This window comes from Octopus bimaculoides, chromosome 4 (assembly GCF_001194135.2).
Source record: "Octopus bimaculoides isolate UCB-OBI-ISO-001 chromosome 4, ASM119413v2, whole genome shotgun sequence".
NCBI classification, from domain to species: domain Eukaryota; kingdom Metazoa; phylum Mollusca; class Cephalopoda; order Octopoda; family Octopodidae; genus Octopus; species Octopus bimaculoides.
The window spans coordinates 15,702,338-15,722,018 of record NC_068984.1 but is presented as its reverse complement, the minus strand read 5'-3'; the positions used below and the strand labels follow the sequence as shown (position 1 = coordinate 15,722,018).

Below are 19,681 nucleotides of genomic sequence, written 5' to 3'. Positions count from 1 at the left end.
AAAAAAAAAAAAAAAAAAAGTGAGGAGGGAGACGGTAGCTTGTGGATCTGAGGTTGTAGTAAGCAACTTAATGTCAATCAGTTAGATGGCCATTTTGGGGAATGTGGTCTAAAATTTGTGCAGACCCAAAATGTGGGAGCAGTATTCTATTGTGGATCTCACTATCTGAGCTTTGTATTTTCTGGCTGTGTGTGGTTCAAAGATGGGTACAACAAGTACTGGGATAACCATTAAGCAAAATAAGCACATGCTTAGGGCATCAAAAAAGGGGGGGGGACCACAGAAATGGTAAATGGTTTACGGTACAAAAGAAATCACTTTAAACTTGCTGAAATAATATTTGAAGTGGTTTATATGATTAGAAATATAATTCCAATGTAGATGGAAACTGAACCAAATTCAATGACTGGCACCCGTGCCAGTGAAGCGCTAACAGCACCATCTGAGCGAGATCTCTGCCAGAGCAGCAGTCTCGCTTCCGTGCCAGTGGCATGTAAAAAGCACCATTTGAGCGCGATCGTTTCCAGCTTTGCCTTACTGGCACTGGTGCTGGTGGCATGTGAACAAAACATTGGGCTGACTCTTGTGCAGGTGGCACGTAAAAAACACCATTTGAGCGGGGCCGTTGCCAGTACTGCTGGACTGGCCCTCGTGCCGGTGGCACATAAAAAGCACCCACTACACTCTCGGAGTGGTTGGCGTAGAAACTCTGCCAGATCAGATTGGTGTCTGGTGTAGCCATCTGGTTCGCCAGTCCCCAGTCAAATCGTCCAACCCATGCTAGCATGGAAAGCGGACGTTAAATGATGATGATGATGGTGATTCATGGTGCCATAGTGAGGATCTGATTGAAGACTTTGCAGTTAAAAAAAAAGTAGGAGGAAAATAAACATTATTTTCCATCTTACTGTTAGTACTGTTTCATTTTGAAGAATAAAATTAATTTTATCGCTTATTATTGTTTTATTTTGAATTACATATATATGGGGGCACCAAAATCTTTTAAGTGCCTAGGACTTCTATGGGTTTTAATCCAGCCCTGGGTACAACATTGTTTTCTTGATATGAGTAGTGATTGTGTCTTTGTGCTGTTAAAGGAGACAAGATTGACAAGACCCTAATGGACAATGTTCTTTTTGTTTTTTTTCATGTCTGCTAAGGAAGAATGAAGTGAGGTATTATAGGTATAGGAATAGGTGTTGTTGGGGTCATAGCAAGTAGGTTGTTGAAGCACAGTCAGAAGAGTGGGGAGGAACTAAATCTTGGGGCACACAAGAATCAGAGAGAGAGAGCTCCATCAGCACACACCTCAATCCAAGAGATAAAAGATGGGTGGAGCCTGCATCTTAGCCAGAGACTCTGCATGCTAGACATGGTCAACTGATTTTCTTATGTTAAGTACAAAAATGTCTTCACTAAATTTCTCAAGGTTAAGTAACACTGGAGAACAGGACTCCATTAGATCTAGTTTTATGGAAACCATACTGGTGATTACTAAAGAGGAAGAGTGTTTCAATGTGTTGAAGATGTTGTTAATGACTGTCTCCATTACCTTTAAGATGGTGGAAGTGATTGTGATAGGTTGACAGTTGGTAAGGCCAAAGGGTTGCCTGTGGTGGGGAATGAAGCTTATGGTCATGTTTGCAAAGATCAAGATAGGTTGTTGAACAGAGAAAAAGAAATTGATGGGTTAGCTCTTAAAAATAAAATCAACATTAATTGCTAGACTCAAGACCAGCTTCTATCATCATCATCATTTAACATCCATTTTCCATGCTGGCATGGGTTGGATGGTTTGACAGGAGCTGGCCATCAAAGAGCTGTCCAGACTCCAGTTGTCTGTTTTAGCATGTTTTTTTTTTATGGCTGGGTGCCCTTCCTAATGCCAACCACTTTACAGAGTGTGTTGGGTACTTTTAAGTGCCACCAGCACCAGCATGAGTGCATTTGACATGGCACCAGCACTTGTAAAGGACAAGCTTGTATATATGGAGGACAGCTATTTTACTTAGCTTGATGTATCTTCTCAACTACAGCAAATCACCACAACTCCCAGTCTGTTGTCATTTCCTCGGTGAGGCCCAGTATCTCAAGATCCTTTATCACCACTTTGTCCCACGTCTTCCTGGGTCTACTCCTTCCACAGGTTCCCTCCACAATTAGAGATCAGCACTACTTTAAGCAGTTGTCCTTATCTATGCACATCACATGACCAAACCAGCACAGTCTTCTCTCTTGCACACAACATCTGATGCCTCTCATACTCAGTTTTCCTCTTAAATCACTTACACTCAGTCGTGTGTGCACTCTAACATTACTCATTCAGCAGAGCGTACTAGCTTCTGTATGAGAAGTACAAATGATTGCTTTAATTCCAGTACATTAATATACTTAATATTTAAAGGCAAAGTCCACTTTATTACATTTGAACTCAGGACAATCATCCCAATCTACTGATTTTATCAAATGACCAACTTTTGTAAGCAATGAACACTAGCTAGGAACCTCTGTAATCACTGAAACTGCTAGAAATAGTAACCAAATTTCCTCCAAATAAAGCCTTACCCAAATGGAACATGCTGGTTAGTGCTACATGCATGTAAAAGAAAAAAAGAAAGTATGATGATAACTGGAATACTATTATGTTAAAAAAAAAAAAGTAGTGAAATCTGTAGGTTCAAATACATGATATAACTTTGATTCTATGCTGGCAATATTACATTTCATGTCTGCTCTAACCCAGCCAATACATCTGTCTCCCTTTTTTTGTTTATCCCTATTGCATCTTCTTCCCTAAACTCTACTGAAATACATTTTACAATCATTATACCCCAAGAAATGCAACCCTCTGGAACTATTTTACCCTTCCTGTTCATATTTTCACAACAGGTATTAATTTATAGAAGTTGAAACTGTATACCAACATCACTAGTCTAGGAAAAATCTGAGAAAATGAAAAGTATTAGGTGCTAACCTCTTCCTCACATTAAACAATAAAAGAGAAAAAGTAATTATCTTCACCAAAAACTGAATTTTAACCACTCATGAAGGTAACATACATATGCAAATATATATATATATATATATATATATATATATATATATATACACACACACTCACGCACATACATAATGTATGTTTTGCCTATATATAAACTTGCTGCAGGACAGCATCCTGAGAAAGCATCCCACACAACATCAAGTGTTAAAGAAAACAGAATGCCTGAGACAGGCAAGACAGCCCTCGATCACCTTGGGCAGGTTGACTTGCCTGTCTGAGACATTCAGTGTTCTTCGACACTCAGTGCCCTGTGCTGAGCTTTCCTAGAATTATATCCTACAGCAAGTTGGCATATAGGCAAAATACATACCTTATATCTGTGCAACAGATAATGTCTGCATTCTTAGAGCTGCTTGAGGTGCTAAGGCACAAAAAAAAAAAAAAATTCAAGTGTGGCTGATGCCAGTGCTGGTTGCATGTAAAATGTACCATTCGAGCGTGGTCGATGCCAGTGCTGCCTGACTGGCTCACATGCCAGTGGCATGTAAAAGGCACCATTTGAGTGTGGTTGATGCCAATGCCTCCTAACTGGCTTCCGTGCTGGTGGCGCGTAACAAGCAGCATTCGAGCGTGGTCAATGTCAGTGCCACCTGATTGGCCCCCATGCCAGTGGCACATAAAAAGCACCCACCAAGCTTTCGAAGTGGTTGGCATTAGGAAGGGCATCCAGCTGTAGAAATCTTGCCAGATCAGATTGGAGCCTAGTGCAGCCTCCTGGATTGCTAGTCCTCGGTCAAACCATCCAACCACTGCCAGCACAGAAAGTAGATGTTAAACGATGACAATGATGATAAAATTCTCACTTTTTATGTTTAAAACAGATTTATCTTTATTGCACTATTCTATGAAAAATCTATCACTATTCTTCGAAAAAACATATCAAGGAAATATCAAAAATAACTTATAATCATATTTTGACAACACATCTTAAAAAGCAACTTCCCATTTTTACAAATACACACACATACACATCTATCTTTTATTTGTTCCATTCACTGGACTGCAGCCATGCTGGGGCACCGCCCTGAAGGTTTTAATCAAACAAAAGGACTCCAGTACTCATTCTTAAGAATGGTATTTACTCTATCAGTCCCTTTTGTTGAACTGCTAAGTTGTTAACTAGTACTCCATCAGTTATGACAATGAAAGTTCCAGCTGGTCTGATCAACTAAACACTCTGCTCATGAAATTAATGTGTAAGTGGCTGAGCACTCCACAGACATACACGTACTCGTAACATAGTTTGCATGAAGATTCAGCATGACACAGAATGCGACAAGGCTAACTCATTCAATTGCAGTTACAACTCATTTTTGCCTAATGAGTGGACTAGAGCAACGTGAAATAAAGTATCTTGCTCAAGGACACAACATGCTAACAGGTATCGAACTCACAACTTTCTGATCATGAGCTGAATATCCTAACTACTAAGCCATGTGCCTTCACTAACTTGTTACAAGTATATAAACAAAACCGGTGCTAGTGTGTTTGTGTCCTCGTAACTTGGCGGTTCAGCAAAGGAGTCCGATAGAATAGGTCCTGGGTTCGATTTGCTTGACTAAAGGCAGTGCTCCAGCATGGCCGCAGTCAAATGACTGAAACAGGTAAAAGAATAAAACAACACCAATTGTCAAGGAATAGTGGGGAACAAACGCAAACACACACACACACACACACAAATATATATGTGTTTATCATCATCATCATCGTTTAACATCCATTTTCCATGCTGGCATGGGTTGGACAGTTTGACAAGAGCTGCCCAGGTTCCTTGATGCAACTGTCTTCATTCATATGCATTACATGACTGTACCAGCACAGTGTGTATATACATACACACACACACAGAGGCTTCCTCACAATTTCCATCTACCAAATTCACTCACAAGGCATTGGTCAACCAAGGGTTATAATAAAATCCACTTGTCCAAGGTGCTGCATAGTGGAACTGAACCCAAAACCATGTGATTGCATAGTGAGCTTCTTAATCACACAGCCAACATATAAAACTTTATCAACTTGTGGTGTCTAGTATGATTCCATTATATATTTTGGCCTATAGCTAAGATAAATGAACTCTAAAGTGTTCTTCTGGTCCTATCTAGGATAGGGGTTGAACTCAGCATTGCAAGCCAAAGAGAACACTCACCAGTTTGACAGTGCTGCTGAAGTTTACAGTAGAAAAGTACACAAGCAGTGGTTTCTATTTATAACAAGATGCCTTTTATAGTATAGATAAGTTGGAACACCACACGGAAATGGTACCATATTAATGATGACAGAATGCTAATTGACTGGATAATTGTTTGATATCCTTACTGACTCAGGCATACGTGACTCTCAAATGTATGTGCATGTGAATATAGGTTGATTCAAAACATTTTTTAAGCATTTATACAATAAACTGAATTTGTTGAACTTGTTAGTTGAATTTATCAATGTGAATCTTGACTTCCTGTCTCTCTCCCCTCCCTCTTACCTTCTCACCACAGCTCACTTTCCTACTGCATCATTAAACTGCAGCCCATCCCCAACCCTAGGGCCACATTGATTGCCATGGCTAAGGGATTACAGAAAAGCTAGTCTAGTGTCTTGTCTTATGGCCCTCCATTTGGACCACTACTGGTAATTGAAAAGAAATATGGTTACATTGTGTCATTTTTAGAACAATGAATATTCACTCATCTTTTGGTAATGACGTTTTTTTAAAAATATATATAACTCGAAAAGCACTCGGAGAGCGCAGACCTCTGCCAGGCAGCTCATTTCCACCCATATACATGCACGCTGAAAATTGCCCAATTTCCCAAACCAATGCTGGCAAAAACATAACCTCCTTCTTCCCTAACATTCTCCATTCACAACCAAGGCATCACATGCTAAATACACACTGACACCATGAACAGAAACCTTGAAAGTATTCTCTGATGGAAATATACCAGTCTTGTCCATTTCAATAGCAAGAAAGCAGCACTCTAGCTCTCCACCATGTATTTAACTAGAGCCCTCAAAATTGCTTCCATTTTGGGGTCCAATCATCACCAAGTATCTACCTCTGATGATTAAAATACCAAAGGTCACGTCCCAACAACTGGCTCTTCTCTTCATCACCCAACAATTATAGATGTTTTACAAAGCACAAGTGAGGCCCACAATGAAAATGATGTTGCTGCTGTACACATAGACACCCTCAACTGCATCCGGAAAAGGGCCACCCAACTGATTTGTACAGTCACACACAAACACTCAAACACCTGCTCCACAGGCATTTTGTCCCCTTTCTCTGCTGCTACTATAATGGCCTCTGCTCCATGGATTTCATTGGGCTTATGTCACTTACACTCAGATATTCCTGTACTGCTTGTCTCTCTTCTTCTCATTGCCCCTATGGTGTCCACCCAATGCTAGCCCTCACATAAATCCCTACAGTTAGTCCTTCCGTCCACTGGAATTTCCTACTTGGTCATATCTTTCCTGCAAATCTTAACTTACAAAGGTTCAAAAGAATCATTAATAGCATAAATCTCCACACACAGATACATAGAAAATGCTGAAGAAATGAATACAGGAAATTCTTGGTAATATGCTCTATGGTAGATCAATCCTAAAGGCACAATTTGAAGTGATGTATACAAAGGCAATCACTCTTAATCATAAACCAATATTCAATGCCCTACAAACAGCCTGTTTTTCTCAAACTTTAAAACCTGTTGTCAACCTCCTTAAATAACCAGACATAAAGAAAGATGCATAAAGAGAGACCCAGAACTCTTCCTGGTATTGTTGATTAAAAGTGCAGGTAGCTTTCACACATGATATCCGATATAGTTATGTACATTTGAATCTAGTTGGTTTATTTGCTCAAACCTACATATTGACATCTATGGATTGCTATATTTGAAGTAAAACAATGATTTACTCTGCATCACTGTTTATACTTTTCTAAAGAGCATTAACAACATATGGGAGATGGTTTCAACTTCAGTATATTAACCCTTTAGCATTCAAACCAACCATATGCAGCCCAAATATTCTGTTTTATATTCAAACTGGATCTGGCCTCTCACACCTACCCTACAATGTCATTCTAAATATGAAACCTTAAAGTTATAAGATAATGCATGATTAATTCAAAATAATGTGATTGAATAAGCATTACATTGGATAGAGTAATCCGAATGCTAAAGGGTTAATGTGATTTATATTGTAAATCCAGAAGACAAGTCAATGATGTTTTTCTTCACAAATGAATTGCAAAGGCTGGCATGCACACAACCCTAACAACTGATTAAATACAACAGTTTGGATCCATTCAAAAGAGTGTCTCTCTTCTAAATTTCCTAGGCTGCCTATATACCATAACAGTCAACACTTTGCAGCAAATTTAAAAATCAAAGCTTCTCTCATGTACAGCTAGGACTGCCAACTGCTACAAATGCTTACCCGCAAAAAGTTTACTTATTCTACTGTCCAACCAAACTCGTATATGGAGCAGTAGTTCCTTTACCAAACAAACTAGTTTCACTAGCTACTGCTATAGTCTGTTTGCATTGCCGCCAACATTTTTTAATAAAGTAAACTGATAGTCCAATTCTAACTATGCCAATAGTCACTTTAGTGGATAAGAACCTAAAAACTTGTTCTCGTGTTTTTACACACTACAAAGAATTATGAAAATCTTAGAGCGGCCTTACATATATCTAGCTGACTTATCAAGGGATATTTTTTTTTCTCAAAAAACCCATCACTATTGCAAAAATAATCTTGCAAATATTAATAAATAAGTTAAACTGAAAGACAATTCTCAAAAAATTCCAACCAATTCAATGTTGGACCATCCACTACAATGTTTCTGAGTCAACAACCCAGGAATAGTCATATACATTTTCACATGAAATCACCTCATCAATCATTTCCAATCTATAACGTATCAAATTAACTACAGAAATAAAAAAAAATCATTATACCATGCTTTGTATTTACATATTTAAAAAAGAAAAATGCTTCTTCCAAAGTCATATAGACTTGTATGTCCGGTTACCTGGTTTCTTTGGCGTATATATATATATATTCCTCTCTCGCAGGAACACTCGTTTTTGCTAGCTGAGTGGACTGGAGCAACATGAAATAAGTGTTTTGTTCAAGAACACAACATACCACCTGGTCCAGGAATCGAAACCAGAATCTTACGATCATACCTAACACGCTTCCACTACGTGTATATATATATATATATATATATATGGAATCACTGACTATTTTTGCTCAAAACACTCATTCTGCCATCCTACACTAATGGAGATACATATAATGGGATTCTGCATAATTTTCGACATCCAAATTTCACTCACAAAGATTTGATCAACTCGAAGATAATGTAACAAAACACTGACCAAAGGTGCATTGGAATCGAACCCAGATCCATAGAATTGTGAAACAAACATCATACCTACATAACCATACTGGTGCTCATGTGTATATTCGAGCATGTGCATATACGTTTCATTTTCATTTAGCATGAATGGTAAGATATTCGTTATTCACGAGAATTTAGCCAAACATATCATGCAGCACGGTAAAGTTTATAAAGTGGGTTGTTTTCGCTTTCGCTTTTTTTTTTTAAAACATTTAAATCGAGTTAGTCTTCAGTCATCAATGTGCAAATGCATTCGCAACATGGTTATGCATGAATGCAATCGGTTGCACCAAAACCATTTATTATGTTTTTGTGCCAAATAATATCTCAAATACTACGAAGATTATCTTTAAAACACCTTCACTTGTCAGGCAAAATGTCAATCCAGATATATAAACATTGCTCTTCGCAGATCCATCAGTGATTCCCAACCTGGTGTCCGCAAAGGTAGTAGTGAGGGTCTGTAAACTAAATTCAAAATTTTATATATATATATATATATATATATATATACATACATACACACACACACACACAAGGATAAGCATATTAAAAGCGGGGTGTGGGGAAACTCATTTAAATAAAAGGAGTCCTTGGTAGTGAATAGGTTGGGAACCGCTGCTCTGTATTAACCAAACCAGATTTGTTGTACATTAATCCCCTAAAGTAAGAAGTATCCAGTTTAAAAGAAAAATGAATATGAAACTGCGTGGTTCTGGGTTCAGTTCCAATGCGTGGCACACTGGGCAAGTGTTTTCTGCTAAATTCACTCACAAGGCATTGGTCGGCCCTAAGTTATGCTAGAAGAAAGCTGTGTGGAAGCATGTCATATATACATATGTATGCACGCTTGGTCCCCCACAACTGCTTGACAACCGGCATTGGTTTGTTTACATCCCAGTAACTTAGCGGTCCAGTAAAACAGACCGATAGAATAAGTAGCAGATTTAAAATAGGCACTGGGGCCGATTTGTTCAATTAAAACCGCTCGTGGCGGTGCCCCAGCATGGTCGCAGTCCAATGACTGAAACAAGTAAAAAGAAATGTAAAAGATAAAAATAATAAAACATTACAAATTCTGCAAATCAAAACATCTGGAGAGTAAAAAGTTCGGAAGACAGTAAACCCAAAATTTAATATGGATCTCGAGAGCAACAGAGCCAAAATAAAAACACGAGACAAAAGAGCTTGGTGTGACATTTGAATCCATCAATTTAGTTCGATTAAGATCAACAAAACGGATGTGCCATTCAATCAAGACATAGCAGGGGGAGGGGGGAACAGCTTGAAGAAACAAGTATAGCATTACTGTGAAGATATTTATAGTAATAGTAGATATTTATAGAATAATACAATAATACAATTTGGAATCATATTCTCTATTAGCCAGTGAAGTCTTCACATTGCATTCGTTGATATTCAACAGAAATAAATCTGTGCCAAATTCCTCCAAGCAATTTCACCTTCAAACGTTTCTTTAAATAACAATTTGTTATTTAATTCTTGTGGGGCGGGAAACAATAGGAATCGACGTAGAAATATTCCTGCGATTGATAGAATCTAAATCGTTTTATATGTCAGTCAATACATACATACATACATATATACACACGCTCTACTTCAGATAATTCACAAAATCGAGATTATTCGACCTCAATAATAAATTTATTATCAATTTATGTATATGTCTATGGAGAGAGAGAAAGACCCTGGCTTAAAAAAAAAAAACGGGAGAACCACGAATTTATGGTAAAGTGCTCGATACATCCACTGTGTGTGTGTGTGTGTGTGGATAGAAAGAAAGAAAGGATAGATAGATAGATAGATAGATGAATGGATGGATAGATAGATAGATAGATGAATGGATAGATAGATAGATAGATGAATGGATAGATAGATAGATAGATAGATGAATGGATAGATAGATAGATGGATAGATAGATAGATAAGGTAATTTTTCAACCGATAATTCATTGTAGAACTGAGAATAATGTTCCTATTCGGTGTTTCCTTTATCATGAAGCTTGTTTGTAAATTCATGAACATACCACGCGAGCACACACACACAATCTATGTAAATACATAATTATAGAGAAACGAACACACGACCTCAACAATCATGTGAAACACGCATGAAAGATATGCTTCGAAGCAAGTCATTTCATAATAAAACCTTAATGAACCATAAACAAATCACATGTTCCCTAATTAAAACTGGGTACAATTTAAACACACACACATACGATATATAATAGGAACAACAAAAAAAAGACAAGATATTACAATTCTAAGAGTTGGAAATCAGACGGAACTTACCATTTATGAAAGTAAATGTTGTAAGCTGATCTATGAACATTTCGTTGCGAAGAAAATTAAAACTATATATATATAAATATGTTTTTTTTAATCTTTTTTACAATGTATATTGTTGAAACTGAAACGGTAAATACTCCGAAGAAGCTAGCGATGGTCCTACATCAGCAAATCAACAATAAAAATACAATATATTATTAATATTCCGATGAATGGGATCCCGGTGGTTTGGGTCGTCCCTTTTTTTTCTCCCTCGCTACCAACTTAAGAAGACTTAACAAGCATCCATCTGATTGAAAGTTGTCAGTCTAATCTGTCAGTGAAAAACAGAGAGAAGAGAGCGAGCGTACAACAAACCAGACAAGAGCCTGTTTGAATGAACGATGGTGTGTGTAAACGCATGTGCTATCAGGATATGATGGCATTAGTCATTTTGTCGTCATTGAAGAAGTAAATGAAGAAAGAGAGGGAGGAATAGAGAAAGGGAGGAGGAGAAAGAGACCGAGAGAGTGAGTGACGAGAGTTAGAGAGATTAGACAGAGTGACGAGAGTGAGAGGAGGAGAGTGAGTGAGTGAGAAAGAGGGAGGGGAGGTTAAGAACTGCATCTTTCCTTCTCCCTCCTCCCCCTTCTTCCGCTACCTAGTGAGTCAGCAAGCGCCAATGTCTTCTTATGTCGTCTGCTTGTTCGAAATTGTTTCTCCATACAAAGCGTTGCAGACGTTAAAGTTAAAGCAGGATGGAGATGGGGGGAAAAAGTTAAAACTGTGGTTCGTTCCACAACATTACATGTGTTTAAGTAAATATGATATGTTTGACGAATAAGACAAATATATAAAAAAAGGACATCCGCTGAGAAAGACAGGGAAGGAATTATTCAATAATTTTTTTTTTCAAACGGAACAGTTCGAACAAAACATACATATACACACAGCAAAACACATACACGCACAATCAAACACGCATAACCACACAACCAACGAAATACATATACATACAAAACATACACAAAGAAGCGATGGAGATGATTGTTTATGAATTTAAAGCTTTTGTATGCGTCATATTATTCATCAGTTGTTTAACCCCAGGCAACACTTGATACACCAGAACTATGATCAAAGACGTTCTAGTCGGTGGCCATCATATATTGTATATCATGGACTAAATCGTTCAACAATGTCCTTTATTTCAAGGGAAACTTGAGATCAAAGGTGCTCCAACTGTGACCACCCTGTTTTTTTTCTTTATCATGAATTATATTATCCAGCGTTTTTTAAGACGTTGTGTGACTTAAGGAAGATTTGGTTGCTGTTATTAACAGATCGATTGACTTTGTAAAGTAGTGGTTCTCAACCGGAGTCAATATGACCCTTGCGGGTCCATATAAGACTTTTTTCTTAGAATGTATATGCAATAAATTGCTTATACTTTTTTCAATACACCAAATATCTTAATTCTTTAATGCAATTCCTAGTAATATTTAATTCTAAAAACATAATGGGGATTTTTTGAACATCGAATGGCCATGAGGGTCCACTCAAGTAAAATGGGAATCAAAGGGATCCATGAGTAAAAAATAGTTGAGAACCGCTTATGTAAAGGGTCTCTGGCTCGTTTGCTCGTTTGATGGTGTGAACTATAACATCGAGAACCCAGCAGTTCTTTCTCAGTAAAATTAATCAAAGCTAGGAAGAATTTCATCTCTCTTTCATATCTTCAGTTCAAGCTTTCAGTCATTGACAGACAGAACAGCTCTTATTTCAATTTAATGGATTAGAGCTCTTACAGATTTTAGTGGGTTCACTATATTCAATTGTTCTTTCATCCATCTTACACAAAGTTTGTTTTGGAAGCTTTTACCTTTCTGTTGTAATCCTTGTGTCTTAATATTTTACCAATATTTTACCAATATTTTACCAATATTTTACCAATATTTTACCAATTATTGACGTTAAAACTAAAAGCTGTTTTTAATAACCACTTGTCTTTAGAGTTCTTTTGGGATTTTTACCAGTGCTATTTGTATAGTGTTTTCATGTTCCTTGTCTAAGTGTTCGAGAGGAAGAGTGTCTACATGATCACTCGACTTGCTAGAAATAACAGCCAACTTTTCCTCAAATTACGTACACCTCACCGTCTGGACTTTCCAAGATATACTCCGCTTAGAAAAATAAATAAGATAACATGGTCATGGATAGAACGCCTTTGATTACAGATGTATTCAATCAGGGCTGACCCATGCTTAAACACTAATAAGCGAACTGAACATGATGGCTGCATCCTAGGCTGAATTTGGCATGGACGTTACATACAGAACAATATCAGCAGAAGAGACACATCAAACAAACTGTCCATACGCACATAGACACGAAGAAGCGGTGAAAATAACTGACCAGGTTACGAATAACGAAATTCTTGATCGGACCAAATTCAATAAGGAAGCTGGTTTTACATCACAAGCTGCCATGAGCTGGCCTCGTTCAAAGAATGTCGACTCACAGAGATTAATAGGAAGCAACTCGTCCTGTAAGAATTCCGAGGCATCAATGCAAGGAAGACTAAAACTTTTAACACTGGCTGTGTGATTAAGAAGCTCGCTTTGTAACCAAGTGGTTTCAGGTGCAGTCCCAATGTGCGGCACCTTGGACAACTGTCTTCTATTATAGCCCCGGGCCAACCAATGCCTTGTGAGTGAATTTGGTAAACGGAAACCGTGAAGAAGCCCGTCAGGTATATATGTGTGTGGATGAAGTCTACAGCCCTTGTTAATGTCTCCATCTGTCAGCAGGTCAACAACGAGAAATGTTAGACCCAGTCGTGCTCTAATTCTTATGTTTTGTCAGCGTTCTTTTTGGTTAAAAAATAGGCTTATATAGCCATCTTAGATAAATACAACGGGAATCATATCATTACAAATAGATGCCAATGAGAGGATACATTCGATATTTTTCTTACTCTCTACACTCGTTGTTATTCTTGACTTCTCCGACGTCAGTCCAGAGTAGACATATGACTAAAGACAAGCCAGCTGTGAACACCCTATCTTTTTTTTTATATATAATCTAATGTGCCCATCTCTCTTTAAAACTGTGGAAATACAATTTGGGGTAGATTTGGCTGTTATTTCAAGCAGGTCAAGCGACCGTATAGAGGTTCGCTCACTGGCCCTTGCCAACAGTTAGAAAGCATTCGTGATTCAAAATTTATTCTTAGCACTGAGTACAGCTAGTTGTTCTTCATTACAGTCGCGCTCGTTGAAAAATCTTAAGCAGCCATTGGAGCGAAATTGGACTTCTGAAGCCAAAAGTGATCATTCCTCTCTACTCTGCCGTTAAAACTAACCATGACAAATAACCCAGACCCCTAGAATTTAATTAGCTCTATATTTCGTCTTCGCAGTTGATAGAAGCATTAGCTGAATAGAAAATGAAATGTTCTAGCGCCCTATGACTTAGTCACATAAAATGGAATGACTGCATCAGGTTCGAAGTTTGCTCTCAAGAAGAAAAAAGATCAGATCAAACTACAAAGGACATGAGAAAAGTATAAAGATTATTAGAAGTATGAGGAACTTAATTAAATCTTTAATAGAATAAAAACTGATAGCTCTTATTTCATACCCCATGTATGAAATATTTATAGAAATTGAAAACTGGGAATTTTATAACTATATATAATATGATGGTGTGACTGAAATGGCTACGATCAAAACTGGGTTGTGGATGGCTTGTTAATAAATTTGCTAACTCATGCAGTAGAGAGCAGGTTTTAACGAACAGCGACATGAATATAACTTGAATTGGATCTTTCTGATTTGGCGGACACCATTTTTACAAACCAGGTGACGTCGAGAACAAAATGTGTGTTTTTTCTAGAACAGTAAAAACTCAGCAAGCCCTGCGTATTGCTTACAGTATGAACAGTTTTAGATGGTTGGCTTAACGCCACTCGGTTGAACTCCACTGTCTGGTCATTGAGTCTCTTAAGTTGAGTACACGCATTTGCAAGCCATCAGACCAGACCCCTCCATCTCGGTTCTTGAACCCTTTTTACGGACCCCTCTTCCTGTAAACATTTAGTTGCATATGTATTAGTTTATATACCAGCATAACTCTCCTTATGAAACAGAGTGAATGATACACATAATTTCCTTTTAATTCTCGTGTTTGCCAGATGTATTTAACTGAAACCATTGTAAAGATGATGCATAAACCCAATTAAAATGAATGGGTATTCCTCTACACTAGACTGCTTAAAAGCTCCCCGTTCTGCCCGAATAACCCAAGTAGTTCTTAATCTAAGAGTTTTGAATCACTAGGAGTGACGGCAAATGACTGCTATGGGTGTGCTGGGTGTTAAAAGAGATTGTGGATTTTCTTAGAAATAAAATTTGTAAACCAGGTACAATATTTTTATTTTAAACTCATTTTGGAGCTTTTCTAATTGACTGCACCAGTGGAAATTTGAAAGATCCCTCAGAGCAAAATAATTTATTCCACTTTTGAAAGGTTTAAAATCTTAATACGCTCAAAACAATACGGGAACCATTTGGGCGAGTGTATATCAACGCAGTAATAGATGATTATGAGTAGTAAATACAAAACATTTATCATGACAGGTAATTTGCAGGTCTAGTATGAAGCTGATGTAACTTTTATCTGCTATACACTAAGAAAGATAAACTGTATTAAAAAAAGGCGTGCAGCTTTTTGTAATATTTTAAATGTTACTGTTTGGAGACAAGAAGTGTCATAAGCACTTGCAGACTCCCTGAAGTTCTAGTTTTGTAGGAAAACAATGCAGTCCCATGTAGGAAGGCTTGGAAAGGTGTTCGGTAGGGACTAGAAGAAAGAGAGATTATTATGAAAAGGAGAGGTGTAACTGGATAGCAAGTACACAACTTTACGAAAGCAGAGATTCATGTAGTATCGAAAGAAAGGATAAATGAAGGCGACAGAGTGACTGTCAAGTTAGCAAGTGGTTGAAGCTAAGTTAAATATTCATATTCAAGGAGACTTGTAGTGGTTTAGTTGACAAAAACTGGTTAAATATAGTCGGAAAAGAAAAAAAAAGGAGACTAATAATGCTCCACAAGGAGAACTCTTCTCATGCTACACTAACATTATTATTATTATTATTATTATTATTATCATTATTATTTAAAATTTTCGGTCGTGGCTTCTTTTGTCAGACGATTATTTTTTATTTGGATGTTGTATCGTGTCTTACAATATGCGACAAATGCGCCATGCCACATACGTAAGGAGGACTCAAATGTATGAAGAATATGCGCCTTGTAGTATGAATGAGTAAGATACTATTCCGAGCCGACGTATTTTTTGCAAAACCAGAAATATACCGAAATAGCAACTGACTGCAGCAAATTCGACCTAGAATATTGCTAACCTACCCCACTCCTCTCTATCTCTTTATTTCTTTCTTTCATTCACAAACTGTTCATCACATCTCAGTAAAAACTGTTTTGTCTGACAAGCAATGTAGGGTACAAGGCGGTGTCTTTTTACACAAACCTCTACAGTCACTCTTACACAGCCAAGACGTATCTTTGTGGTCTTTTCTCACACGGTCCGTCCCACTTCCAAGTTGCTAGTTGCCCACATGGATGTCGTCTGGTAGCCAAGCGACCCGCTCCTTCCGCCAAGTTCACAGCGGGCGATAAAAATATTCTCCAAACGTCCGGATACACAACACATTAGCTATATTACAAACGTATTGCATGAGTGAAAAATTCATACACCTGACTTCTTTCTTCAAATTCCATTTTTTAAAATCAGATCTCTTGTGTAATGAAATTCATTCTACACATATACTTCGAAAGTACCTTCTTCCTACAAATGAAAGCACATCGAGATATATTCTACCAGTCAAGCACCTCTCATAAAGACCCAGTGCATATAATTTTCTTAGAACAAGAAATAATTGAAGTATTATAACCCAAACTCTATCCCAGGACTGGATAGCTTCCTGATTCCCATCGTAAAAGTCTGCAAAGTCATCCGTCTCAATCCCTGAAAATACTCTACACGAATTAAAGGCCAGGCATAAAGCTTAAAGCAGCAATGGTAACATTTACTTATATAAGGTGTCAAGTAAACAATTGCAGACTTGCATATGTCGCACCATGTCTCCCGAAGGCTCTGGACAGAAGTATATACAGAAGGGAAAGCTATTAAAAAAATAAGTTTCAAACAACACCTTCACCGGGAGGACGCATGACCTTTTCCAGGGCCTTCAAGACTAGGCCTTCTGCCCCAGAAGAAGCTGCTACGTACAAAACTCCAACAATGTAACTAAATCCTGAAGAGCTTATTCTTTTGATCAAGAGCTGACTACATATATTTGATTTGAAAAGGTCGTTTATGTCACGTTATGCCACGAGCTGAAAAAGATGTGCATAACAGAAAGGTTGGACACTTAACTCATTTCCTTAAAGACTGAAGTTAAAATTGGTGGCGGCTAACGATGCTCTATTTGAAAAAAAAATCTTCAGTATTAAATGAAACACTGTTCTTGAAAACCTTTTGTTCTCATAATGTTATAAGATTTTTTTAAAAAAACAAATGTACAATCAGCCATATTTAGTAGCTATGCAGATGATATTAAATGAAGACAAATGAAGATGCTTATGTCAAATACGGTTAAGCAAATAAATACATATAAAAACGCCCTTTAACGCCATAAAATTCATGTTCGCTGTTATGAACAGGAAACATCCAACAAAGGAATGTTTTATCTCGTTCCAAACAAAGAACAATTTTCTTATAATTCCCTTCTTCACCCGAGCATAGATATATCTGCCAACACAGCTTTCTCCGAATACATCTACACACCGTCAAATTACGTACCGAGAACCAAGGGATTTATTACGAAGAATTTTCACCACAAAATCCGATGTTGATGTTAACCTCTAGAAATCCCTTATGTAAGGTAGACTACTGCTGTCAACTCTGGACAGTGATGCTAACCTGGAAATCCTTTAATCCAAGTAAGGTAGACTACAGTTCTCTGGTCTGTTTTTTTTTTATATGATTTTTAATGAGTAGGAAGATATTAAACCAACGACCCCCGTAGGACTTCCGAGGCTTGTCAGATTTATACAGATGATATTCAGCTTCAAAAGCTGTAAATCAACCTCCATAGTAAAAGCCTGCACATGGATGGAATTCTAGTAGTTTGGCGTTCTGGAGAAGAAGGTTACATAATGTGTGAAGAAGAGAGGCGAATGTGATTGGTGGGCTTCAGTGGTAGTATACGAAAATCACGGGTAGTAGCGATAGAAGAGGAAGCGAAGGCATTATTAATGTTGGAGAGTGAGTCCTTGTATGACTTTCTCTTGAGTTTAAGACGTCTTTACGTGAAGCAATTGTTTGGGTGTCAAGAGTGAAATATTTTCTGGTTCTGAAGAGGAAGGCTAATTTTTGGAATGCAGTTTTTGCTAGGTTATGGATGTAAGATTGCCAACAGATCATCAGTGATTGTGAAGGATAACATCTGAAGCGACTTCAGCAGCTTATTGTCAAAGATTATACAATATGGTTTCTTGATATCTACTCTAATTGTGTACAAATTGCTAAATAACAAGGTCATTATACCCTCACTGGAGAACATTTTCGAAGTTTTTATTCATAAAGATAATACAGATTTGATGTGAGATCTCTAGGTTGTATGTGAAAGACATCTATGAGCGAGAGGTTAAGGAAGAGTGAATATAATGAACTAAAAAAAGGGACACTCGAAAGATAGTTTTACACTTAAGTATCATTAGAGCAAGAGTAAGGATTATTAGAAGTAAAAGAGAAGGGGTAGTTAATGTACAGGAGGTTGAGTTTGGACGAGATAACCAAGCCTTGGGCATACTAGAGTTGATGGTGTATGGGTGAGCGAGAGACAGACAGACAGACCGGCAGAGGCAGAATTTCATTTATCACGCTTTTGTATTATACTGCGTATTACATACTGTAACAATCTGGAATTAAATGTTTTCTAAAGAGACTACGAAAATTTAAAGAATCATCTGAGAATTTCAACAAATTAAACATGCACTCGAGCACACACATGTACGACGTGCGTGAGTGTGCATCAAAATCATATTCACATAATTGCAACGAAATTTGTTAAGTCTAGTATTGGTTCTATTGATATTATAAGCTACATCATGAGGAACTCTTGGACGACGTGGAGGTACATTGTGCCAAGGCTGGTCTTTGACTAAATGCCATTAAAACTGAGGTCATCACCTTGCACATCCCCCAGAGCCATCCATTACAAATAATAACGAAAATACTACTCCGAGGGAAGTCAAAGACTGCAAATATTTTGGTACATGGATCGACTCGTCATAGTAAGACTTCAAAGTGAGGAACACGCTTTCATGAAACGACATATTCAATGTGTAGAACTCCAAACTCACCTGACATATTAAGCTCAGCTTCTTCCAGAGTAGAGTCCGTTCTACTTTATGGCCATGAATGCTGGGCTCTGAAGCCTACTGGGCAGAAGTCTCTGAATGAATGCTACAGCATAATATTGCATGTGGTACTTAGCATACAAGCGATCTGGGTTACCAGAGTCGTGTGAGAAAATAACAATCAAAAGAATGAGGCTGGTCGGTGACTGTCAGAGACACTGGGGGTTCCCAACCAACTAGCTTGTGCTATGGGAGCCAACCCACAGCAGCATAAAGTGGTTGTGTTAAAGAAAGAGATAAGAGCGGGAAATACTAGCAAGATGTATGGAGGGCCGAGATGACTGAAAACGCCGCTGGAAGACTCGTATGAGGACGACTTAAATCATAAATAGATGCATACCACGGCTTTATGCTTATATATATATATATATATATATATATATATATATATATTTATATATATAT

General features: G+C 37.7%; 1 protein-coding gene across 3 annotated transcripts in view; it reads right to left on the bottom strand.

Annotated features, from left to right (window-relative positions):
- LOC106877082 (uncharacterized) overlaps positions 1-19,681 on the bottom strand; it is a 104,694-nt gene that overhangs the window by 36,975 nt on the left and 48,038 nt on the right. The window contains exon 1 of one of the 3 annotated variants that reach the window (XR_008263869.1): positions 10,794-11,200. The exons of 1 other annotated variant lie outside the window; for it this stretch is intronic. Coding sequence is in view for 1 of the 2 variants with exons in the window: in XM_014925872.2 (XP_014781358.1) it covers positions 10,794-10,833 (40 nt within the window). In the remaining variant the exon portion in view is untranslated. Of the gene's footprint in view, positions 1-10,793; positions 11,203-19,681 lie in introns of those variants that run through there. One more of the 3 variants, XM_014925872.2, reaches the window with a different exon arrangement.